Source organism: Gobio gobio (genome assembly GCF_949357685.1).
Source record: "Gobio gobio genome assembly, chromosome: 3".
Classification (NCBI taxonomy): Eukaryota; Metazoa; Chordata; class Actinopteri; order Cypriniformes; family Gobionidae; genus Gobio; species Gobio gobio.
The window spans coordinates 22,769,201-22,795,770 of record NC_137099.1 but is presented as its reverse complement, the minus strand read 5'-3'; the positions used below and the strand labels follow the sequence as shown (position 1 = coordinate 22,795,770).

General features: G+C 35.8%; 2 protein-coding genes across 8 annotated transcripts in view; one reads left to right on the top strand and one right to left on the bottom strand.

The window, feature by feature from the left end:
• Positions 1-2,938: 2,938 nt before the first annotated feature.
• tmem192 (transmembrane protein 192) lies at positions 2,939-16,175 on the bottom strand. Of its 5 annotated transcripts, none has more exons than XR_013816264.1 (7): positions 16,025-16,166; positions 15,303-15,455; positions 14,847-15,108; positions 12,954-13,091; positions 8,460-8,562; positions 6,690-6,818; positions 2,939-3,813 (listed from the first exon to the last, which is right to left on the bottom strand). XR_013816264.1 is itself a non-coding variant. In XM_079813655.1 (7 exons), the coding sequence occupies exons 1-6, from the start codon at positions 16,052-16,054 to the stop codon at positions 6,700-6,702; spliced, it is 786 nt and encodes a 261-aa protein (XP_079669781.1). In that variant the 5' UTR covers positions 16,055-16,165; the 3' UTR covers positions 3,117-3,813; positions 6,690-6,699. The 5 variants fall into 5 exon arrangements, 3 of the variants coding, with proteins under 3 accessions (XP_079669780.1, XP_079669782.1, XP_079669781.1); XM_079813655.1 differs by having other exon boundaries at positions 3,117-3,813; positions 6,690-6,799; positions 16,025-16,165; XR_013816265.1 differs by having other exon boundaries at positions 3,121-3,813; positions 6,690-6,815; positions 16,025-16,165.
• Positions 16,176-18,034: 1,859 nt separating this feature from the next.
• Positions 18,035-26,570, top strand: part of polr1e (RNA polymerase I subunit E) — an 11,972-nt gene continuing 3,436 nt past the window's right edge. The window contains exons 1-11 of one of the 3 annotated variants that reach the window (XM_079813612.1): positions 18,035-18,144; positions 18,396-18,499; positions 18,606-18,682; positions 18,763-18,848; positions 19,226-19,278; positions 20,523-20,667; positions 20,759-20,866; positions 20,938-21,034; positions 23,970-24,103; positions 24,269-24,350; positions 24,475-24,606. In XM_079813612.1, coding sequence (XP_079669738.1) covers positions 18,087-18,144; positions 18,396-18,499; positions 18,606-18,682; positions 18,763-18,848; positions 19,226-19,278; positions 20,523-20,667; positions 20,759-20,866; positions 20,938-21,034; positions 23,970-24,103; positions 24,269-24,350; positions 24,475-24,606 — 1,076 coding nt within the window. In that variant the 5' untranslated portion in view covers positions 18,035-18,086. Of the gene's footprint in view, positions 18,145-18,381; positions 18,500-18,605; positions 18,683-18,762; positions 18,849-19,225; positions 19,279-20,522; positions 20,668-20,758; positions 20,867-20,937; positions 21,035-23,969; positions 24,104-24,268; positions 24,351-24,474; positions 24,607-26,570 lie in introns of all 3 variants that reach the window. The other 2 variants (XM_079813613.1, XM_079813614.1) reach the window with 2 other exon arrangements.

Here is a 26,570-nt window from a genome sequence, read left to right as displayed (position 1 = left end):
GTGGGTTTGTGTTCTGGAGAAAAGACGGCCAGATTAAACTGCCTGTTGGATCTCTAGCGGCCCTAAGCCATAACAGAAACAGACAGAGATACTTTGGGTTAAATACCCTGTACTAAATGAGCTGGGACATTATTGGATCTTTATAGCTGTGTGACTTTCTCTCGGACCGGGAGTAAACACAAACACTCCACACCCAGCCACACACACATACACACAAAAGAGTGGAAACCTACATAGCCCAAGCAGAGACACACAGACAGACGAGAAAAGCCCTACCCCCATGAATTCAACCCATTTTAACTATCTGCCACACACACTGTAAAACCTGGGTGGGACGCCTAGTAATGCCAGTCCTCAGAAACACCTGGTGGCCTTTTCAGTGATGGGAGTACAGTTATGAAATGGTTTACCAATAGAATTTAATAGACAGAATTGGAAAAAATCAATATAGCTATTAAAAAACGAAATACTTGTATTTCTTAGGTTTTTAGTAAAAGCCTAACCAGGGACATATGCTAATTAGTGCAAATTAGATATCAGGTAGAAGCATAGAATCAATACTGTGAAGTAATGTTATGCTGATTTGTCCCTGTTGAATAAAACATAAAATAATAAAATGATTATCAAGCGCACAAATACCACACAAAGTGTTACAGAGGTGAATGAAGTTTGTGTGTGTGTGTGTGGTTCAGGTATACCCTACATTATGGGGAGAAAATGTCCCCACAAAGACGCCAATATCCAAAATCCTTGTGCTTGTGGGGACATTTTTTGGTCCCCTTGAGGAAAACAGCTGATAAATAAAACTAAGTGATGCTTTTTTGAAAATGTAAAAAAGATTTCTGTGATGGGTAGGTTTAGGTATGTAATATGAACAGTATAAAAATCATTACGTCTATAGAAAGTCCCCATAAAACATAGAAACCCAACGTGTTTTGGCTGCCAAATGCCTTTTTGTAACTTAAAGAGCAAAACTCAAAGGTACCAAGTCATAAAGTGGATGTCAAGTACAGCTTAGAGCTGGTTCTTTGATAAAAATTCATGTGATCCCTCAAAATAATTTATAAATAAACTAATTATTACTAATTTACTTTACTAATACTTGCAACAAAATCTTATCTTGATAATACATTGAACAGTTTCTTTCACCATCATAAAATATTTAGAATAACTTCATAAAAAACTTAAAATAATACACTTTTTAAAATGACCTTTTACACCACACACGTCATTAAATTTAAACTTTTGTTGAACATGGCATAAAACTTTTCCAAAACCATTTGTAACCAACATAAATACAAAGAGCTACATTTTTATCTAGTAGCCTACATTATATTGTATTATAATATGAATTATATTGAACATATATTAGTTTTCTTAATTTTGACACGATCATTGAACCATAAGCACATGGTGTTAATGTTGAAATGTGTGTGTGATGTGACAGTATCGGTGGGGACACACATTCACTGTGACAGCCTACCGGAGCCGCCTACTGTTTTCAGACACTCTGAAGAGGTTGTCACCTTTAACCTTTACTCTGTGACCCCCACACAATGAGCCAGAGCTAGTCTGGAGTTAACAAAACACACAAACAGACACACACACACACACACACATATATAGAATCAATGTCTAAAAGAAAAGCAGCACAAAGATCACAATAAAGAACAATAAATATCCATTCCATAGCCATGCATTGTAGATTGAAACTATTTGTTTTCTTCTCCATCAGGTTTTACAACTCTAGAGGAACCTCTACGCAACTATCCTTATGATGCTTCGTCAAGCATTAGGGAAACCAAAGACCAGCAATGGATGGAAAAAGTTTGACATCAGACTCCCTGAGGGCTGTTCATTCGCCCATATATTGTAACCAAGCCATGTTAGTCACTTCTGTATAGAGGGAGTGTATTGTTTTATGAATATTAGTGAACAATCTATGGGGAGATCCACTGCAACCGAACACGCTAAAACTCATCGCTCAATCAGTTTGAGTTTGCCAGAATCATTGTAAATAGTAAGGACTGAATGAAATGTTTATATGTAAGTTATGCACTTCAAATGTTTTATTATTATCCTGATTAAATAAAAAGTGTATTGTCTTTTCACCTGGGCTCAACGTGTCTTATAATCCATACAGAAAGTCTAATTCACAAGCTGCTATCATATTAAAAGAGGAAAAAGAGCAATACTGGGATCACTAGAGTAGACTGTCTGGTTTGACAAATTGCTATTGTTTTATTTTTGATTGACCGAAATAAAAAAAACCCAGAAAGGTCAACATTCCCAACCCCAGATGGGGATTTATTTTAGCTTCTTATAAAATGGATCCATAGATGATTTCCAACTAGGATTTCTTAAAAACAGATTTTCAGTTTAATGTCCCCAAAATTGACTCAACACTCTGGTGCTATATGGCACTAAAAGTGGTTCTTGGCTCATAATCATAGGGGAACCACTTTTGGTGCTATATAGCACCATATCTTAACAGGTTCTGTATATGGTAGCGGCGCTATATAGCACCTCAGTCATCCTGAAGAACCACTGAAGTGCCAAGATTTGGTGCTACAGCACTTTAAGTGGTTCCCCTATGATTACGAGCCAAAGAATCACTTTTAGTGCCAAATAGCACCATTTTTTTTTTAGAGTGAATTGATGTCAAGATCATCTAGTCTTTTAAATTATAAGAATTTTACCTTTTCATTTCTTTAAAATGTCATGTGGTGCAACCCGTCAAAAATTATACATAATTACAGTAAGTATAACTTTTTACTAATACTTGTAACAAAAGAGCTGGATATTACATTGAAAAGTTTACTCTTAACCATCATAAAATGTCTAAACTTTTCAAAACAATAATTAAGATGTGTACACCTACCTGTACTCACAGTGTAAAGAAAATATATCATTTTTAGTAGGTTACACCACACGTCATCAAATGTAAACTTTTATTGGACATGGCATAAAAGCCCATTTGCAACCAACAAAAATAGTGCATTTCTAAGAACTTGGTGTGTTTTAAACTACATTTCCGATCTAGGATTATTTTATCTTGACATGCACATCAAACTATGAGCACATTATCTATTTGATTAAATAAAATGCTTTTTATTCCCAAAAAGTTTAAATCAATTTTATTCACATTATTACATAAAAAGTCAGTAGTTCAAAACATGTGTCATTAAGCATCAGTACTAAAAAGGTCTGTATGTAACCACACACACACCCTTCCAACACAATTCTTACACACAAAAGCAGCACTGACCCACAAAGCCAAAATACGAATGATGCACTATATAAGCCAAATTAAGTACACAATTAACTATTGCTCTACCCTCTTGTTCGTGCTCTCCCATACATGCACACAGAGAAACATAAGTCACACATTAAAGCATTTGGTTTGATAAGAACACGCTATCCCATGGACTCATAATGAACATCTTTAGTGCAGCAGGTTTTTGACTTCCTAATTGCGGCCATTGTCTACTCCGACTTGTCGTCGTGGAAACATGAGAGCGTTGTTAGAGAGGTTGCCATGGTTCGTTTCCCACCAAAAGTCTTCTGATCACCGAGCCATGGCTGCCGATGCCAGTCAAGATAGACGCGCTCACACAAACTCGCACGCAGCGCTTCAGACCCCATCATAAGCACAAACAGTCCTGAATCACTCTCTCTGTTTGCATGTGTCAGGCTCTGATCTGCTGGCCGGTGACCGTGAGGATCCTCCTGCTCAGAACGCTGTTGTGCTGTTTGAGATAATCAATCAGATCCGCCTGCTTTTCCACCACATCCTCCAGACTGGAGCCGTCCCTGCGAAATGAACCACAGAACACATGTGCACCTGTTTGACCTGTCCACAGCACATGGGCTTGAAATGTGAGTGTGTGTGCGCACACATTCTATGAAAACACTAGTGACACAAAAAAACAGGGATGCCCCAATATGGTCTGTTTTAGCAGATACAGATAACTATATACTATTAGGTATTAAGAGATCAATCTGCATTTTGTGAGACGCCAAATATCTACAGTAGAAAACCGCTCTCATTTTAAAACGCCGCAAGTGCAGTAAACAATCTTTCTTATACTACAACCGTTTAACTAATTTAGGTCTACTACTATCCACTGGAATAAAGAAATTATACATGCCTACAGTTAACAGTAACAAAATGGGTTTCTGCGGGTTTTATGAAGGTACATTTAAGACTTTTTAAAGACCTTTTTAAGACCAAGTCAAGAAAATTTAAGGAATTAATTGAAGGGAACATAAATATACAGTTGCAAGAAAAAGTATGTGAACCGCTTGCAGAATCTGTGAAAATGTGAATAATTTGAACTAAATAAGCGGGATCATACAAAATACATGTTCTTTTTTTTTATTTAGTACTGTCCTGAATAAGATGTTTTACATAAAAAAAATGTTTGCATATAGTCCACAAGACAAAAAAAAAAAGCTGAATTTATTAAAATGACCCCGTTCAAAAGTTTATGAACCATTGATTCTTAATACCATGTGTCGTTCCCTGGATGACCCACAGCTGTTTTTTTGCTTTGTGATGGTTGTTCTTGAGTCCCTTGTTTGTCCTGAGCAGTTAAACTGACCAATGTTCTTCAGAAAAATCCTCCAGGTCCTGCAAATTCTTCAGTTTTCCAGCATCTTTTGCATATTTGAACCCTCTCCAGCAGTGACTGTATGATTTTGAGATCCATCTTTTCATATTGAGGACAATTAAGGGACTCAATACTAAAAAAAAAGGTGCATTAAGGGCCGGGGGTGAAAACGTATTGAATTTGAAGATATTTAATTTGTCTTCTGGGAAAACATGCAGGTATCTTCTGTTCCTTCCGAAGAGCAGTACTAAATGAAAAAAAATGATATTTAAACAAAATAAGAAAAATGTGGACCTCATCCTGTTCAAAGGATTTCACCCCCCGGCTCTTAATGCATCGTGTTTCCTTCTGGAGCATCAGTGAATGTTTGAAGCTTGTTTTTAATAGTTGTTTGAGCCCCTCAATTGTCCTCAGTGTGAAAAGATGGATCTCAAAATCATACAGTCGCTGCTGGAGAGGGTTCAAATATGCAAAAGATGCTGGAAAACTGAAGAATTTGCAGGATCTGGAGGATTTTTCTGAAGAACTTTGGTCAGTTTAACTGCTCAGGACAAACAAGGGACTCAAGAACAACCATCACAACACAAAAAAACAGCCGTGGACCATCCAGGTGACGACACACAGTATTGAGAATCAATGGTTCATAAACATTTGAATGCGTCATTTTAATAAATTCAGCTATTTTTTTGTCTTGTGGACTATATGTAAAAACACTTTTTATGTAAAAAATCTTATTCAGGACAGTACTAAAAAAAATAAAGCATTTTGTATGATCCCTCTTATGTTGTTAAAATTATTCACATTTTCACAGATTTTGAAAGCGGTTCACATACTTTTTCTTGCAACTGTACATAAATATAATTCTCTAAATGTAAATGTCTAGGGAGAACTAGAGAGTTCTATTAGCAAAACTTCAGAAAACTTCCAACAGATATTCATTACTTTTTCATTAATCTTTAAAAAAAAAAAGTAGCTTGAATCGCTCTGTTCTCAAACACTAGAACTATGGAAAGATATGTAAATATCTTTTACTGTACCTTCTGATCGCACTGCAAAAAAAATAAATAAAAAAAGTGTTCTTTCTCAGTATTTTTGTCTTGTTTTCCAGTGCAATTGTCTTAAGGTTCTTAAAGGTCCCATGGCATGGCATTTTTCTATTATTTTATAATGTTTCCTGAGGTGTACTTAAATTGTTAGTATGATTTTTACATCATAAAATGCCATAATTTAGAAATACAAGGCATTTTTTCAATACTGATGTTTGCCCTGTGGCTGAATGCCCTGTTTCAAGAGGCGTGTCTGCTGTGAGACTTCAGTAAAAACGGCCATTGTTGTGATTGGCTGACATCTTTGCATTTGAAATGAGTGGAGGGGGCGTGGTTTAACGAGGTCTACCAGGCATGAGCCTGCTGACAGAGAGACGGATGGACTTGAGTTCACTTCACATCAGTTCTGTCAGTCTCAGTTCAGTGAACTGTTGTAGTTACAGCATATCCTTGAGGTTATTAGTCTATTTCTAGTCGGAGGGGCTGTCACTCATGTCAGAAAGTTAGTAACTTTAGTAAATTATGGATCAGTGCTGACTGGAGACGCAAACCGTTTAGAACGATTCAGTGCGATTTGGTGAACTGATTCGGTTCACTAAAAAGAACCAGTTCAAAAGAATGATTAGTTCGCGAACCGGACATCACTAATGTACCAGAGACGGAGCGATTGCTAACAAAGTTATTTATAGTAACTACTGAGTTATGAGAGAGCTGTCAGCGCAAGTTTATTGTGTTTGTATCTGAGAGTTCTGAATAAACACGAGTCCCAGTCACACAGAGTCCGTCTTCATCATTATTACCAACTTTGTAACACACGCAATGTACCATTACAGCTGTCGAGATGAACGAGTTACAAGTAAGTGTTGATTATAGCATTATTTTTAGATATGTTCCTATCATATGAAAAGTGTCAGTGAGTACAGTGAGCATTGAGTACACAGTGCAAACAAAGACACAACAGGGGAGTAATCGAATGTAATCCAGTTTATTGTGGGTCTAGGCTGGCTAGCCCGGATATGCTCATGCTTACCCCCTTCTGCTTAATCTCGCGCCGCGTATGGCGCCTCCGCTGTGGGCCAGATGCAGTACTGGGGGTCGGTGATGTTGAAGGCCGACCGGCCAGTGCAGTGAGGTTTATCTCTAAAGAGATGTGAGTCTGCTGATGTTGAGCAGAAACAACTGTATGCACATTTTAGAACAGATAGACGCAACGAGGACGTTCAAAAACACTGACTCACAAGATAGAAAACACGAAAACACCGTTCTGTCTGGAGAGAGAGAAGCCGCAGCGTGTGCACGAATAATAAATAATTATCTACACATAAGAAATCACTGATCACAGATCAGAAGGAACTGAAAAAAGACTTCGGTTTTCATTTGTACATCCAAACACCGAGTGAATGCTGGCAGTTTCTCATTCACAAGTCATGATCTCTCGAGGACAAATATGGCGCTTGCATGGGCGTGCCAGATTCTCTGGGCGGAGGAAAGGGAGGTAACCGTTCCTGTTATGACTTCATAACAGGAAAATTCCAGATCAGCTTGTCTGGCCTGTCATTTTCTCAAAGGCGGAGAAAGACAGCCAGAACTCGTTTTACACCCATCAAAATTTCTAGCCACTTGGGGACAATATTCAGGCTAGGGGAACTCATATTAATGTTGAAAAACTTCATAAAATGACAATTTCATGCCATGGGACCTTTAAAGGCAGGGTAGGTGATTTGTTTCAGAAACATTTTTTGTTATGCTGGTTGAAAGTCTCTTCACATCCTGACAGCAATCACTAAGTTAAGTGGTCTAAATGTATTTATATATAAATATATTGTCTATAGAAGGAGTAGGACCATAAGATATTCATCCAATCATTGCATTCGACAGATGCCAGTCACTGAGCATCGCAACTGAAACAACAGCCACCTTTTACAGTTCCTCCTGAACAAAAACAATAAAGCTTATGCTGCGTTTACACCATAACTACTGTAATTTGGAAGATATGGAAACCCGTGACTTTGTACTCTGTGCGGTTCGTGACTTGAATTTATGCGTTTCAATGGCAACACTATCAATGCTGAAATGAATGGTCAGTGCTCTTTAAGTTGTTTATGTTCATTATTTTTGTAATGTTATGAGCTTTGAGACATGAGCTAGTTTAACGCCGTCTCTTGTGACGCTTTTGTTTGCTCCTTGCTGTGTGGTTCATGTGTTTTGAAAGAGGCGCAGCTTTGGAGACGCTCTGAAGGGACAGTGGGATCTTATGCTTTCAAGGCTAATGCTAGCCTCTCTGAAAACTGCCTACCAAACTTTTGAATTGGACTATTTACTGTATATTCCAATGGGTTAAGAACTTTCTGCTATTGTATTGGTTTTAAAATGAAGAGCAGTTTCCACTGTACAATAAGTAAATAGGCTAGTAATTATTAATTTTATAATAAACAAATTATATGAATAGCTATCAGTGTTACTGAAGTTTTACTCACTAGACCAATAAGTGAAATTTAAATCAAACAATATTCTTTAAAATAATATTCTTTGATCATTTACCAGGTACAATTTGTTTGTATACTACTGGTCGACCGATATGGGTTTGCATATGCCTGATATGGAGATGCAAATGCTAAAATGAAATACTTATTTACTCAATATTTAATTGAAATACAATGGACAAAACTTGACACTATCCACTTACAAGGGCTGTTGGTTTACTTTGAACTAATACTTCTGCTAAACGGTTTCTCACGATGGTCAAATATAAGCTGATTAATCTGTCTGGTCAATATATAGACCTATATTGGTGTTTTACCTGAAGCCAGTCTCTGTATGAGCTTCACTGGAGCAGCCAAGAGATCGCTCCTGTTCAGTCACATCAGGATGTGGCTTCTTGCTATTAAACTTCACCACATGTACTGAAACACACAGAATACAAAGAGATAAATGTACAAAAACAACACAGGTGAAATTCTCTTTTTTTTTCCAACCCCTTCTCATTCTTCTTTCCTTTCAATACGACTGAATATACAGTGGGCTCCAAAAGTCTAAGACCACAATGGCTCTTCCTTTAATATGATAAACAGGGAAAGTGTTTACCATTACAAAAATTTGACAAGTAAAATTGAGCCAGACAGAAATGTTGATAGCTGTAGTGTGCGTCTGACGGTGCAACGTAAGCTAGGTGTGTGAAGACACACGCTCAGTGTGTGTGAGCAGGAGTCACGTTCAGCGCTGATGCACTTCACCACAAGGTGTGCTAGTAGACGCGTGGCTAGTGTGTGTTTTGGGAGCGTGAGAACAGAGGGCAACTGTGGGATTTCACACGTCACTTCCCTCCTCTCTCACACCTTTAATGTGTCTCTCAATCAGCAACCTTTCACTTCCTACACTGGGAACAGTTCAAGCAGCTTCGATCAGAATCCGAACCAAAGATTCTAGAGTTCACAATATGTGCATGACATCAAAAAAGGGCAGACTGGGATGGAGAGAGAGAGAGAGAGAGAGAGAGAGAGAAAAAAACATATAGAGAGTACATCTTAAATATTAACTATTTGTATAGCTGGAAACTAATTAACCGTTAAAATGTTTGGGTTCAGCAATTTAAAAAAAATGAAATTAATACTTTTATTAGCATTCATTGCAATAAATTGATCAAAAGTAAAGACTTTTACATTATTACAAAAATGTCTATTTCGAAAAAGTACTGTTCTTTTTAACTTTCTATGCATTAAAGAATTCTGGAAAAAAATGTATCATGCTTTACCCAACAATATTAAGCAGAAGAAGAAAGAGAGGAAATGTTTTTGATCGTATAAGTATATAAGAACGATTTCAGAAGGATCATGTGACACTGAAGACTGAAGTAATGGCAAAATGTAGATTTGCCATCACATTAATAAATTACATTTTAAAATATATTAAATATGGTGAGATTCTTTCAAAAACATTTTTTTAAAATATCACCAACCCCAAACTTTTGAGCGGTAGTGTAACTATTATCGGCAGTGATGTACAACATGATAAAGGTTTGTTTCCAAAGTCTTTTTAAGGTGGGTCGAATTGTTCAGTGGCCATCTAGCCGAAATCCCCAGGCAACTATTTTCTATTAAAGCACAGAAGGAAAAAAAAGTTCAGGCACACACCAACGCCAGTTCGCCATTGGTCAGTAAACATGGGAACTATATTAATACCACTTGTAGTTTACAACGCATAGACAAAATGCACAGAAGACCTTCAAGTTTGCTAGCGATCCAAAGCAGATGCCTTATATCTTGAGCGGCAACCAGGGCAACGTTTAAGATATTACTTGATACTCTGCATTTTAATATCAAAATAACAACATACTTCACCTTTAAGATGAATAGGATTAGCATTAGAGGTTGTGCTAAAGGATCAAACATATCTGTCTATAGATAATCTACAAATCAAAGTGGAAAATATCTCAGGGTCTCTGAATACACTCTAATTACACCATAATCACCTAAAACATTAACACACACATACACAAACCACAGCGTTGTTCCTGATCCACACCTGGGCAACCCATCACAAACACACCAATCAGATAAAACTGCTCTTTCTTCAATCACCTGCAGGAAATGGGGGCCAACAGGCCATTGAGTTGGGCAGGAAGGAGATCAGGGATTCCCTCTTTAGAGATAATGCACACCTTTTCTCTCGCTCTGAAGTGTCATATAAGTGTAAAATATATGAGTAAATGGAGCTTAAGCATTTATTTGAGATGAATACAGTGTGTATGCGAGTTTAGATATGTAATGTTGGAAGGTTATTAAGGGTAATTTGTCAGATCTGTCACCACACATCAAGAATAGCCTTTAAAGAATGTTTTTAAAGAGAAAGAGTGACAGTCTTTCTGATATACGTGTCACATTCCTTATATCTTTGCTAAACAGTAGTGCTTCCCTCCACAAAAGACACCGTAAAAATAAACACCATTACAATAAACCAAACCTAACGGTCAATAATTCATGACATTTGCATTCTAACACAATGTTGCACAGAAGTCCAATCCATAGAAAAATGTTGGCGCTTTTGTGCGACATACACATGCTCTTAGAACTGAGAAGCAGTTCATTCTGGAGCACGGAATGGAAAATACTGTAGTCTACTTTAAATTAATATGTTCCCTCAAGCATCATATTTCTCCATTTCATTCCAATGGCATCCTTGTGCACATTTGGACATGACGGGGGCCGAGCACATGTTCTCCGTGCATCGCGGTAAAACAATGCCGGTCCCAATCACCTCCCTCGCCCCCTTTGAAGGGCCCTAAACTTCCTTTGAAGTGCAGAGGCGGCATACGGCCCATACAGAACGCTGCATTCATGTTCAAATGAAGAGAGAGAGGCAGAGATACAACATCACAGAGGACACTTCAAAGACCCTGGAGCATGACTCTGACCTAACTGCACCTTCCTTTAGGAAAGAGACAGAGAGATGGATATATGGATAGGAGGAGATAAATGGTGGTTAAATGGATAGAGATAACTCGTTAGCACAATAAATGTGCAGAAAATAAAGGGTTTTTGATCGAGACTTGGGTTCGCTTTTTTGGAATCATCTCATGTGCTAAATATGTATATCTACCTACATCCATGTAATGTCTACAGACATTTTTTTTATTTGAAAATATATATATATGTATTAAATATATAGTTATATTATCAGCATAACAATGAGTGAAAAGATTAAAAAAATGAATATGAATTTCAAATTTTCAGCAGCACTCAGCAAGCTTAAAGAAACCCAGTTTGTGCAAACCCTGATGATCATGTTATCTTATCCATAAGATTTTAAAATGCTCCAAAGAGCATCTTGTGCTTCAATGGAAGCAAAAATAGAAATAAAAAAGGTGCAGAATCTTAAATATTTTTGTGGACTTTTGAACCTCACTGAACCTATACACCTATATTCATTAAAAATGTAAATATATTTGGGTCAGTAATATTTTTGAAAGACTTTGAAATACTCCCCAAGACATTTATTTAAACAAAATACCGTAAAACAGTAATATTGTGGAATATTATTACAATTTAAAATAACTGTAAAATAACTTCCTGTGATGGCAAAGCTCAATTTTAGCAGCCATTACTCCAGTCTTCAGTGTCACATGATCCTTCAGAAATCATTCTGATATGCTGATTTGGTGTTTAAGAAGCATTTATTATTTATTATTATACTATCAATATTGAAAATTGTAGTGCAACTTAATATTTTTGTGGAAACCATAATTTTTTTTCCCAGAATTCTTTGATGAATGGAAAGTTCAAAAGAACAGCGTTCATTTGAAACCGAAATCACTATAAATCATTATAAATGTCTTTACTGTCACTTTTGACCAATTTAACGCATTCTTGCTAAATAAAAGTATACATCTCTTTAAAAAATACTTTCCTGACCTCAAACTTTTAAAAACTGGTATATACGCATACAAAAAACATCTAAAACATTTTCTCGCCACATGAATACATCAGAGTGATATACGAGACATGAGGTGATATCTGCTGATAGACCTCATTGAGAATAAAGTGAGCGAGTGAGGGTGTGTCTCTATAGATAACATGTGGTCAAGCTTCACTTCACTAATCATCTCTGGAATCCAGGCACTGATACGAGAATGTGTGTAAGTGTGTGTGTGTGTCAACAGTGAAGACAATGCCATGGTGTATTAGGGTGGGGTGGATTCAGGTTGCCTTTGGCAAAGATGAGCTATGTGTCCATAACAAGCCTCTTCCCCCCACATATGGTCTTTCTCTTTGACAATCTCTCAAATATTCCCCATCCCTTACCACAGGTGATTAAAGAGTTATTTGTTATTTTATCACTAGGAGCACAAAATGTGAGAAAAAGAGGCTGAGAAGGACAACAGCAGCCTGGGTTGTTTCTAAAGGGGACAAGGACAGAAGCTAGGTATTGTAATGCATGCTGGGGGAGGTGTGCGTGTACAGTCCTTGTGGCAACTACTACTCGCAATTAGCCACCAAAACAAGTGTATTTTTGTGAGCGTTAGCATTGCAGAGAATAGCTAATATATGAGCTACACGTTATCCAATAATTTCTACAGAGAAACTAAAACGTACATAATTCTACTGTCAGAAGGACAACGAATAGTGCAAAAAAATACAGCTTTATAGCCAGTAAGATATACTTATTGCTATTGGCAGGTGTGGCAAAAAATACATTTTGGACCCTGTGTGAGAAAAATATAGGAGGTTTGGTGTATGATTATGTATTAGAATGAACCATAAAGGAATTTTGTGCAAATGTAACTGGTGTGTGGGAGTACCTGTGTATCTAAGCAAGCATATAAGTGACAGCAGTAGTTCCAGACAGATGATGGACAACAGAAGATATAAAGACAGTTTCTTCACTCTTGCATCCAGCAGAGCGGATGGAGCAATTACAGTCAGGACCAATGCATTACCTACATAAGAGAGAAAAAGAGAGCAGTTCTGCATTATATCTGCCATGAATATCTGTATCAGCCGTTAAAAATCACTGGTTAGGAATGTAAATATTTTATTGATTTTGTCTTATTTACTAAATAATACACTGCATAAAATCTGTTATTTCGTCTTGGTTCAGTTTGGATCAATTGGATTAATCTGGTATGATTCACAATTATTTGCCCAAAACATACACTAATGTTTAAAAGTTTGGGATCTGTAAGATTTTTTTATGTTTTTGAAAAGACGCGTGTCCAGTGATCAAAAATACAACAATATTGTGAGATTTTATTACAATTCAAATTAACTGTTTTCTATTTTAATAAAAAATATGTAAATGTAATTTATTCCAGTGATGGCAAAGCTGAATTTCCAGCAGTCATTACTCCACAGTCACATGATCCTTCAGAAATCATTCTAATATAATGATTTAGTGCACAAGAAATATTTATTATCAATGTTGAAAACCGTTGTGTTGCTTTATATATTTATTATATTTTGTGGAAAATGTTGTACTTTTTTTCCAGGATACTTAGATGAATAGAACGTTTATAAGAACAGCATTTATTTCTTTTCTAACAATTTAAAAGTCTTTAGTTTTGATCCATTTAATGCATCCTTGCTGAATAAAAGTATTATTACTATTATTTATTAAGTGTAGTGTAGATGTTATCATATTAGAATATTGACAAAAACAATGCACCAAGGGCCTATACCATAAAGCTGGTTTAGCCAGGTATATTTCAGTTTAGTTTGCTTCAACCCTGGGTTTTAGGCACCATGAAAGTGTCTCAGATTTTAGCGGTGTTCATCACCATAGTAACTTTCGCTCCATGGCTAACCTACTCCAGGGCAGGTTATGTTTTGTGTAAGAGATCCCAAACTAAAATTGGACCAATCAGCTGTGAGCAAAGTGACAAACCTCTGACGCAATAAAGTCACTTCCCAGTTTCTCTTTCTCCAAAATAAAGGTCACTACATAGTAAAAGGTTTTTAAACACAAAATGATCTAGCTTATAGCAAAGCTAAATAAATTATTTATTTATTATAATTATTTTATATAATTATTGTACCCCTAATCCATTAGCAATTTGAATTAACAATTATTATTAAACATTTAGTTTAAATAAACAATTATATACAGTTAATGACTACATGTGAGCTTACATATCTGAGTCTCTGTATACCTATAAATATTATCAACTATATAAACTAACTTCACAACTTTCACTTGCACTGATATAGCAAGATATTTTCTTCTTGCTATGTAAATACATTATGTACTTCATATTCTTCCATCTCTTCATCTTTGGCAGAAGAGAGAAGGGAATCTAACTGATTATCTTGTGTGAATTGAATCGCAGTTTCTCTGTTTCAAGACATGATGATTTGCTGTTCGCTACTGATCTCACACTTTCATGTGCACACACTCCATGAGCTCAGGATTACATCCTGAATTGACAGAGAAAGTGAAGATCATGATACAAACAAAGCCTGATTGAATTGGTTTGGTTTTGTACACTTTAAACTAATCCTGTAACCCTGAGTTTGTTCAACTACCATTATGATTTGGGCCCCAGGATTTAGATGTGCTGCCATCTAGTGGTCATTTGTGAACGGACAAAGTACTTCAATTAGCATTAGCAAGTTATTTATGGAGATTCACTTTATGAGGTGACAAAGAAACAGAGGGAGGAAATGTGACATTAACTTGGTGTGAAATATCTTTTCACCTGCTGAGTGAATGAGCAGAGGAAGGTTTTTTACTCCTCGGGTCAACCTGTAGAAGTCCAGGTAACCTCTTCGTCTCACAGCGCCATGGTGATGCTGGACAAATCTGTCATATATAAAGACCATCACCCAGAGTGCAACTTTTCCCAGTAACACCACGGTCTTGGAGTCGAACCCCTGCAATGCCGCAGTGCACTCGGGAGTGTGCTCATCAGATATCCAGCAAAATACTGCAATTGCAATACACAACGCCACATAAACCACCTGCAAAACACAAAGAGAGAAATTAATCAAAAAGTACACAGCAATTCTCATGTAGTGTGTGTGCAACAGGTTTATTATTATAACTGAAAGTGGTCTGGAACAACATGAAGGCGGGTAAATGACAGAACTGTCATAGTTTAAGTAACTTTTCGTTGGGCAACATTGTTTTTGCAATGGTCTGTTTCTATACTCACGTGTAAAAACGAGAGGACACTCACAGCCCAATGAGTGGGTAATTTCTGAAACTCTCTCTTGATTACTGACTCAAATGCATCTTGGGATACAAGTGGTCCATCAATGAGAGGGTCATCGTCAGTGCTTTGTGTAAAATCTACATTTGTGTTATTCTAGCCACAAAAAAAGAGAGACACATACAGGTTAGATCGTGCGTTGTAATAGTCGTAGCATCCATACACTACAGCTGAAAGCTGCTTTGCAGGCATTACATGTTACTTTGAAGTTATGCATTTCAAACTGCTAATGCAGCAACTGTATTAGGGCCCAATAATGACTCTCTATCCCACAGAAAAAAAAATGTAAAAAGGTTCTGTCACCAGCTAAACGACCTAGAGAATAGCGCCATTATCAAAACATTTGTTGACACGAATAGCAGCTTCATTATAGAGACCAAAGAGGCACTGAAAGGAGGCTTAGCTCCTATATAAATATGGTGTATATTATTCTACTGCTAACGTTACTACTACTTCACATACACAGATAAACAAACAGATAACCAAAACAACCTCACAGAGAAACATGTGTTACATAAATATACACATAAATCATACACATCAAAGCAAGTCTGTCATATCAAGGCCATCTGTATTGCATTACAGCTGCCCTCGGGACCCTGCTTTCATACACGTTTTACTACACGTAGGAATAATAGCAAACGAAATAAAATGTTTATACGCACGCCATAAACCGATGTGCGCTGTGACTCCATGCCTGTTCATCACACGAAAAGCCAAAAACTCAAGATTTAAGCAAAAATCTTCGACAAACATTTCTAAACTGAACTTCCGGGTGGCTTTACTACCAATCCAACTATGAGAAAGGCTTGGAATATGAATATTAATTCTTCCCTCCTATGTGATTGGCTCAGAGTAGGACGTTCGTAGGCGTGCCTCTGGCGGGCACCAGAACTCTTTCCGCAAAGCTCAAATTTAGTTTGCAACTATTTGTTACATCTATGATATATTTCCTTGTATACGATAATATAATTTGAAACATACTCTTCTTTTGTTGTTAATAAAAAAATGACACCGGATGCATGCAGCTGACACCGAAAGAGTCCGCCATGTTGGTCCGGGCAGGCTCTCTACAAGCTGCGGTTTTTCTGGACAAAAAGCACAATAACGTTTACATCTGTCAACCGATTTCAACCGTTTATAAAATGCGTGGAGTATAAAAAAAGCTTCTGTCTCCAATTTACTTAGAATCTTGCTAGTTAGAACTTGAAAATGTGATTCTGACTATAGCCTATATCTCACAATTCTGACTTTTTATCTCCCAATTCTGACTTTTTATCTCCCAATTCTGACTTTTTATCTCCCAATTCTGACTTTATATCTCACAATTCTGACTTTATATCTTGCAATTCTGACTGTATATCTCACAATTCTGACTTTATATCTCACAAATCTGACTTTATATCTCCCAATTCTGACTTTATATCTCCCAATTCTGACTTTATATCTCCCAATTCTGACTTTATATCTCCCAATTCTGACTTTATATATCACAATTCTGACTTTATATCTCCCAATTCTGACTTTATATCTCACAATTCTGACTTTATATCTCACAATTCTGACTTTATATCTCTCCCAATTCTGACTTTATATCTCACAATTCTGACTTTATATCTCTCAATTCTGACTTTATATCTCTCAATTCTGACTTTATCTCGCAATTCTGACTTTATATCTCGCAATTCTGACTTTATATCTCACAATTCTGACTTTATATCTCACAATTCTGACTTTATATCTCACAATTCTGACTTTATATCTCTCAATTCTGACTTTATATCTCTCAATTCTGACTTTATCTTGAAATTCTGACTTTATATCTCTCAATTCTGACTTTATATCTCCCAATTCTGACTTTATATCTCACAATTCTTACTTTATATCTCCCAATTCTGACTTTATATCTCACAATTCTGACTTTATCTTGAAATTCTGACTTTATATTTCACAATTCTGACTTTATATTTCACAATTCGGACTTTATATCTCGCAATTCTGACTTTATATCTCACAATTCTGACTTTATATCTCGCAATTCTGACTTTATATCTCACAATTCTGACTTTATATCTCACAATTCTGACTTTATATCTCGCAATTCTGACTTTATTTCTCACAATTCTGACTTTATATCTCGCAATTCTGACTTTATATCTCGCAATTCTGACTTTTTAACACACAATTGCGCATTTATATCTCGCAATTCTGAGAAAAGAAAGTCAGAATTGCGAGATGTAAACTCACAATTGTGAGATAAAAAGTCACAATTATCTTTTAAAATGTTTTATTCTGTGGCGGAAACAATTCCATAAGTCAGCATCTGATTAATTTTCAAGGACACAACTTCCTCATAGTAGTATAAGTTTATAAAAATAAAAATAAACAGTTTTCTGTACAAGTTTTGATCCTGTTACAGAGTTTAGTTTGGACGGTAAACAAACAGTTGATCTTTGACTATAGAATTTTTTCCCTACAATGGAAGTCAGTGGGGCCCATCAACCATTTAGCTCCCCACAATCTTCAAATCTTCTTCAATGTTCAGCAGAAGAAATTCATACAAGTTTGGAACAACTTGAGGGTGAGTAAATGATGACAGAATTATCAATTTTGAACTATTTCTTTAAGAAAACGGATGGATAGAGACTGTATACGAGTTTCTTTAACCGCTGGATGTCGCTGTTTGAGCAGATACGCGTGTGAATTTCAGCCGAAGAAACTGCAGTGATGGCGGCGACCTGTAAGTGGAAATCATGCAAAGAAACGGACGAAGGCGCTTATATTGGTAACTTTTTAATATCCGAGACATCTCATATGTACTAAAATATATTTTTGGCGTTATTTGTTTTTTCGAATGTATTCATATTACACTTAATCTTTGTGTTTAACGAACCCACGTGGAAAAAACACCACGTTCGTGTCCAAACAATGTATACTCAGTCGAATAGATTGTAAGCTCAAATAGTCTTAAATCGTTGCCAGATATTTGTTGTTAAGTCGTTTTCATATTTTTAAGTCACAGTCTTGTCATTGTAGTTAAATTCTCAAACGGACTCGTGAAAAATGCAAAACATCTGGACGTCAAACTCTTCAAACACGAAGATGAGGTCAACCCCAGAAAGAAAAACAGACGAATTGTGGTAAAACTACCTATTGAAACCATTTTATTTTAGATTTTGATACTGGTTAAATTGAAGTAAATTTGGCGTGTGTGGTGTTTAGATCTATTTTCTGTCTCCTTGTTAGGTTGCAGAATCAAACAGACTTCCCTATGTTGGGACCAACTTTGGGTCTGGATCATTGCAGTGTAATAATCTGTGCAGGTGAGGTCATCTGAGTGAAGATTGATTTAGTTGAATCATAATTGGATCTCTGAATAATGGGATTGTAATGGTCGTTACAGGTACTTTGTAGGAGTTCTGGACAAGAGCACTATGCAATTGAATGTTCATAATGCTCAGCTGTTCAATATGCTTCCTCTTATACCAGGTAAATATGGTACATTTGTAATGTATGGTAATAGTGGCATACAGTTTTTTTCAGGGCTCCTCACGGTCATGGGAATTATCAGAAGTTTTCAGGCATTAAAGAAGTTGATTATCTGTTAATATTATTTGTTTGCAGTATAAGTTATAATATTATTATTGTATAATAGTTATTTATGGTGAATAAACTGAATATAATTTTGTATGTGTATGCTCCACACTAAAATATTTTATCAGCTTGATATTATGTTTTTTTTTTTTTATCATGGCTCTGCTGTAATCCTTTAATGTTCAACAGTAGTGTTGTTGTCTACAATAGAGACATGTGCGTTAGGATTAATTTTGTGTAAGAGAAGTTCAATGTTCAGTGTGTGTCTTCAGGTGAATCAGCAGTAGATGACAACACAAAGCAAGCTGAGACATACAGAGAAAAGGTGAGTAACTGATCAGAGATCAGTCAAATGTACAGACCATGTTACATAAGTAGTTGCATAAAAATTATTTATAAATCTTAGTATAATTTATGTAGGGGTCAATGACAAACAATAGTGTCCAAGATAAACAAAAAATAAACATTTAGATTGTCACATGTGCCTAGTTTTTGGAAATGTATATATATTTTTTGTATTCATATGGTTTTGAAAAACTTTTTTACAAATATGAATTCATTTATAAATGTTATGTTTTTTGGGATTCACTTTTTTACAACATGAACCAACCTTGCCTTGTTATAAAATTATCTGAAATATTAAGCTGGCACAAAACAGAAGTTTCTATCATAATGTTCTTCTCTATTGTGACACATCTGAGTGAAAAGTCACAAAAGCTTGTCAAATGAGGAAAAAAAAAAAGACTTGATTTTGTCCATTGGGAATAGATGGGATTGTTGGATCATTGTTGTCCCACCCTTGCGCCAGTGCTTATGTCATCAGCTTTAAAAATGCTTTAACGTTGATTAAAAATTACGAGGACACGTTAATTTTTTTAAAGCAACAATATGCAGAGATAAATCATTTATAATAAACACTGCAATATTCCATACAAAAATCTGAATTGTTCATTTTGATTTCATGATGACTTTATCAGACTTGTTTGCCTTAACACTGAATCTTGAGGGTCCACAGAGATTCTCTCTATATAATTTCTTGTTTTGTTTTTTCCTGGAAATGGTTGCCCCACATGACTTTGAAACAAAAGTTTTCAAGTAATAAAAATACTTGGGCAAAACTGCATATTTTTATAAGAAATTTTTATTTTATAAGAGAACTAGGTTACACTTTAAGGTGTCATTGTTACACAATATTAAGTAACAAGTACTTACTATATGGTTAGGGTTTGGTTTAGGGATAGTTGCATGTAATTATGCATAATTTACTGTTATTACTATGGTAAATACATGTAACATATGTAACAAGGACACTGTAAAATAAAGTGTTACCAAAAACTACCTATGGTTAAAGATTTCTTTTCAAGAATTTCATATTTTGGACATTTACTGCATATGGGGACCTTTCGACACTTGTGTTTGAGCCCCCCAAAAATATCAAAATGTACTTCAACTAAAAACTGAAAAAAATGTGCATCATTGAAGAAGTCATTATATGTGTGAATTGCATTTTAATGTATTTTTGAATCAATCGTGTGTGTGTGTGTGTGTGTTTTCTTTGTCTGGGCACAGGTGGATGCTCTCATTGAAGCATTTGGGACGACGAGACAGAAGCGTGCTCTAACCTCCAGGAGACTCAATGAGGTGGGCAACGAAACGCTTCAGCAGGCTGTGGCACAGGCTGCCAGCAATGTCATAGTTCAGAAAGGAGTGAAAGGTAAGTAGCAGTATGGGTTTTCACAATTCATATGACTGAACTGCACAATAAAGAGGATTAATAGCAATGGCTCTTCAATTCTGTCTCTAAGCTCTTCGTAAAGAAGTGATTGAAACTGAGGCTCAGACAGAGACCCCCCTCTGCCTCCCGTGCAACACTGCGGCAGAGAAACCAGAAGACGTATACCCCTTTGACCAATGTATCCTTTTTAGGTCTATATATGCTTCTCCGTGTTTTTTTTCGGTGTCAAGATCCCTAACTTTGTTCTAGTGTTGTCTCCGAATGAGTTTGCTGCACTGAAGGATGTTGGAATGAAGATGGCAACACTGACCCCTAAAGAGCTGCAGAAGATGAGAGATGAAGGCAGGTAAGGAGAACATCATGCCTTTTGATAAGTGCTTTTTATAACACACACATACCATTCAGAAGTTTTAGAAAGAAGTCTCTTATAACCACCAAGGCTGGATTTGTTGGATTAAAAAATACAGTAAAAATAGTAAAGTTGTGAAATATTAAAACTCTGTATTAAAAATTTATATTTTAAAGGCACAATATGTAAGATCTTTGGACTACAATATGTTTTTCCGCATATTGTTATATATTTTATTGACTTGTGTATGTGCATTATACCAAATGTTTCCAATCATGTTTAAATCCAGAGTAATCAGCCATTTTAATCATTGTAACACCTGTCAATGACATCATATTCGCCTTATCCTCGATTTTCATGTAAACACCAAAGATGCTTTAAAGGTCCCGTTTTTTGTGTTTTTTTGAAGCTTTGATTGTGTTTACAGTGTGCAATATAACATGTGTTCATGTTTCGCGTGTAAAACAACACAGTATTTTTCACACAATTTACTTATCTGTATACCGCTGTTTTCACTGTCCTCAAAACGGCCTGAGAATTTCCTCGTTCTATGAAGTCCCTCCTTCAGAAACACGTAACGAGTACTGATTGTGCCAGCGGTTCCCGTGTTGTGATTCGACAGCAGCTTAGCGCACGTTGCCTGGAAAGGTCACGCCTCTTACCATAACGGAGATGCATGCGCTCAATGATCTCTAAGTACAGCGTCCCTGGGAAAGCCAAACAAAGGTGATTTGACTCTGGGATGAAAATAACAGCGTCTCGACGACATGGCGACAAACACACTATACAAACGCAACACTTCCTCTTCTCCACGTGGGAGCAACAAGACCACGCCCCCTTTTTCGCGTATTCTTGTGGGCGGAGGTTAGTCAACAAACTGTTCTACTGACGTCATTAAAGGAGGAAGTACCAGGATGTAGTCCAGACCGGCCGTTCGCTGTAGGCTTTGAAAGGGAACTTCTGTTAAATAAAATATCTCGCTTGGCATTGAACTTTGAGCTTTATAATTTTACAGGTATTATTTATGCTCTAACAGCAACATTACACACTAACTAAAGTTTGAAAAATGGGATCACGAAGAACAGGACCTTTAATATAGTATGTGTTTTATTAGGCAGGTGAGCAACTGTTTGGATACTTTTAAGCCTTTAAATCGCAGTCCGCAGCGAAAAGCGACTAATTTCCGCAGACACATATTTGGTACTTTATTGGCCTTGAACGGTTATAAATACAATTGTATGTGTCAAAATGCCATCATTTATGTTTTAAATGAAAGTAAACTGAGAGAGAAAATGCAAGTGTTACAGTATAATGGACCCAGAGCCATAGAGAAACCTGGGCAGCGCTTAATGCGACAGCTGTCTAATTTTCCAATTTCATATTAATCAAACAACTGCTCTTGACTAATCTACTTTTGTAAATTTAATCAGAGTAAATATATATTTCATTTACACAATGAAGACTATGCAGTGTTTTTATACATATGATTAATTTATACAGTGCATATAGCATTTATTTATTTGTTCTCCTGTAGCTTTTTTTGTCCTATTGCTTGTAATTACTTTCTTATTCTTATTTCATAATAACTGCTTACTTGTCTATAGTGAGCTTGAGTTTTATTTATTTAGGCTAGTATTTTTTTGTGATATTGACATTGGTGACAAGAATTGTGAAATGTATATGGTATCAAAAAGTTGATATCATAAAATCCTTATTTAAAGCAAAAATAACTATTATCATGATAAATAGCTTATCATTATCTGTATTGTGATATAAGATTTTGGTCATATCGCCCAGCCCTATTAAGGTAAGCATCTGTTAAAGAAATGTTATGATAAACTTTCAATATTTCAGTAATATGTCAAGCTTGGAACTTTTAATAAGCCTGACGTGGTCGACTTTTATTTTGATTTAAAGTTGTTGGTGTTATTTTCACTACTAACATTACTATTTTGCCAACGAATGCAGCTTTACTATCATAACCACAACGTAATAAAAAAGCTTTTTCGTGTACTTTCTCACACAAGATATTCTGGTTTGAAATTAACACCAACCTGTCAAATGCGGTAAAATGTTTTTGTCACCTGTATTAATATGCTATTCTAATATCGATCTAGCTTATTGCAGTGTGCAACAAGTGTCTCATAGCAGCCACTGAGTAACGTTAACATAACTTTCAACACACTCAAATGTATTTTTGTATGATTGTTTTGACCAAGTAAAACAGGGCTGTTACCCAACCATTTAAATTCATCAAATAAAGTGACCTGTATGATAGTAATTCAGCACTATTTCATTAGAATCAGATACAGTTATGTGAATATAGGTGATAAAACGTAACTGTAACTGCAGCATAAGCATAATAAAAACGGCAACGTAAAAAGTCCTGGGCTCTAGGCTCCGCCTTTTAAAAAAGTTACCTCTAGTGGTGACACTTGCGTACTGTGCCTTTTTAGTATATTTTAAAATGGGTGATCAAAGCTGAATTTTCAGCATCATTACTCCAGTCTTCAGTGTCACATGATCCTTCAGAAATCATTCTAATATGCTGATTTACTGCTTAAGAAACTTTTTCTTATTAGTTAACAGCATTTTATTTGAAATATACTTTTTTGTATCAGTATAAAAATCTGCCGCTTTGATCAATTTAATGCATCCTTGCTGGATAAAACAATTCATTTCTTTAAAGAAATTACCCCAAACTGAATTTTTAATAATCTTGAAATATCAGAGAAAAAAATTGTGATTCCAGCACCGCAAAAGTTTTAAAAATAAATAATTTTACTCAAAAATCTTGGAAATGGCTGATGAATGTCGTGGAAAATAATGGGTTTAAAGGTGTGGGAATCTTGCTGGATGCCATTTTGGTCATTTTTATTAGCTCCAGATTAATTATAGAAATTATTTTTATTCATAAAAATGTGTTCTCTAGTCCACAGGTTGTTCTTAGATTTCTTGAATCACTTCCCAGCGAGGACGCAGCTCGTGACAGACTGTCTCGTTGTGCCTGGTACCTGTCCTTCCTCATCAAAATCTCACTACAGAAACGTAGTGTATCTTTCAAATGTGAGTGTTAAAGAAACAAAAGTTGAATTCTTTAGTGTGTCTGTGCCAGTAGATGATATGGTAATAATGTATTGATTCCAAGCATACTGGTTGTATATGTACATCGTGTTTTTTTTATTTGATTTTTTTATACCTTTAAATAACTTTTTCACTTTCTTTTGCAAGTTGGTACTGAAAATGACTGTCCCAAAATCATCCTCAACAAAGTGCTGAAGAATTTCACAGTGGAGAGTTTCAACAACAGCCGGTGTGTGTGTATATTAACAAGGCACAGTCCTGCAGCCTGTCCCGAGTTCATTTTTGTCTTTGTCTGAAATTTCAGAGGTTTTGAAAAGATGACCATTAAATGCAAGTTATGTTTTTCTCTACAGACTCAGGAACATGGTGACTGTGTCCATGCGTATGAAACTGGTTTCTCACTGTTTGGCTTTACTGCTGCACATGGGTGATCAGACCGCTAATCTCACTCTCTTACACAGAGACATGGACATCAGAGATACCAAGTCAGTTAAATTTATTATTTTATACATTAACCCCTGTAAAGCCTGACATGAAATCATTCTCAGAAATTTTTATTTTTTTAATTTTTTTAAGTGGAACAGTTTATTGAACCTCTAAGCTGGGCACACACTACAAGATATTTGTGGCGATTTTGCAACGATTTCTCCCTTTCTGACAATCCTAGGTTGTGTGGCTATCACCAGACCAAGCTCATTTTAAGATTGAACATAGGTCTGGGGAGTGTGCTCTGTATTTTCTACTGCACACGCGAGCATAAACACGCATAAATTAAATGACTCTGTACGCAATTGGATAGTCCTTCAACCAATCAGACCACAAGAGGCGTGATCAACGGGCAACGACCCATTAGGGCTGCACGATATGAGGAAAAGCTGTGATGTGCGATAACATTGTTTAATTTTGCGATGACGATATGACTTGCGATAAATATTCAAATGTGAATGTTAGATATACTGTTCCCATGTCTTAGTGCTTTAATAGGTCGTGTTCAGTGTTGGGCAGTAACGGAATAGCCTACACGTAGCGGCATCACATATTCACAATACATATTATGAGTAACTGTATTCCGTTACAGTTATAATTTAAATAGTTGATATTTAGAATACAGTTACATTGTTGAAATCAATGGATAACATTAACGATACTTCTGTTTCATGAGTTTTACTCTCTAAATAAATTAAGGCAACTCAATGCATTTCTCAGAACGCCCCAATATGAAAACGAAAAAATGCACAGTTTGCGTGATCAGTCACAATGGAGTCGGAAGAGGAGCAGCGGCAGGTAGAGATGGAGCCAGAACAACAGAGCCAGGGCAATAAAGCGTTTCTATCTTGGAAATTGAAACAGCATTTCATATTAAAAAAAAGAGAAGGGAGAACGAAATATAACACTGCAGTGTATCTGTGCAGTGGCGCGGTGGTTGGGGGCTATATATATATATATATATATATATATATATATATATATATATATATATTAGCCTACATCTCAATTAAATAGCCTACATTTTGAAAATAAAAACGAATAATATATTTAACGAATATATGACGAATTTATATATATAATATAGGCTATATAAAAAATATAGGCGTGCGTGCGTGCGTGTGTAGCCGCCACCCCCAACCACCGCGCCACTGCACAGATATATATATATATTATATCAATTAAATATATATATATATATATATATATATATATATATATATATATATATATATATATATATATATATATATATATATATATATATATATATATATATATATATATATATATATATATATATATATATCAATTAAATATATATAGGCCCTATATATCAATTAAATACCTACATTTTGAAAATCAAAAAATATAAGGCTCAAACATGCGTGTTTATTTTCGTAGGCCTACTTCCGTCAGGGAAACAACATACTACAGTCTGTAAAACATTTAAATAAATATCTGTAAATAATCGAAATATAAATAATATAAGTTAAATATTAGTTAAAGAAAAATGTTGTTTATATTTCCCCATAGACGTGCGTCATGCCTCTTTGCGCTGAAAGGGATGACACGAGCAGGAAGGAAGCATCGCTTGCTAATATCTTCATGTTTTCTCCTGATGTTCCAAAACTGATAGGCTACTTGTAGTACAATGTGAAGAACGAAATTATCTTCCGCAGGGTCAAGAACTTAGGCATTGTTTGATTATGCGCTGTGAGAGAAAGCAAAACTAAAAATCTCCGGCATGTATGAAATGCGCTATACACAAAATCTTGACCAAGTCTAATAGCAAGCACAAACTGTGTTAAATAAAGTAAAGTTTGAAGTAAAATGTATCTGTCCTACTCCGTTTTCTACTTTACCACAGTAAATGATGCGAATATAGGCTACTCCTAAATAAAACAAACAAGGAAGAAATGTTTAATCCCCTGTCAGAGACGTAAATGAGGATTTGGGGGGG

What these genes read in the sequence shown, in the direction of transcription:
- tmem192 (XM_079813654.1), bottom strand. Translation starts at nt 16,054, where the DNA reads ATGGAGTCACAGCGCACATCGGTTTATGGC. An exon ending in TCTGCTCATTCACTCAGCAG is followed by an intron (nt 13,092 to 14,846) that starts GTGAAAAGATAT and finishes TCTCTTATGTAG; the next exon opens with GTAATGCATTGGTCCTGACT. An exon ending in CATACAGAGACTGGCTTCAG is followed by an intron (nt 3,814 to 8,459) that starts GTAAAACACCAA and finishes TTCATTTCGCAG; the next exon opens with GGACGGCTCCAGTCTGGAGG.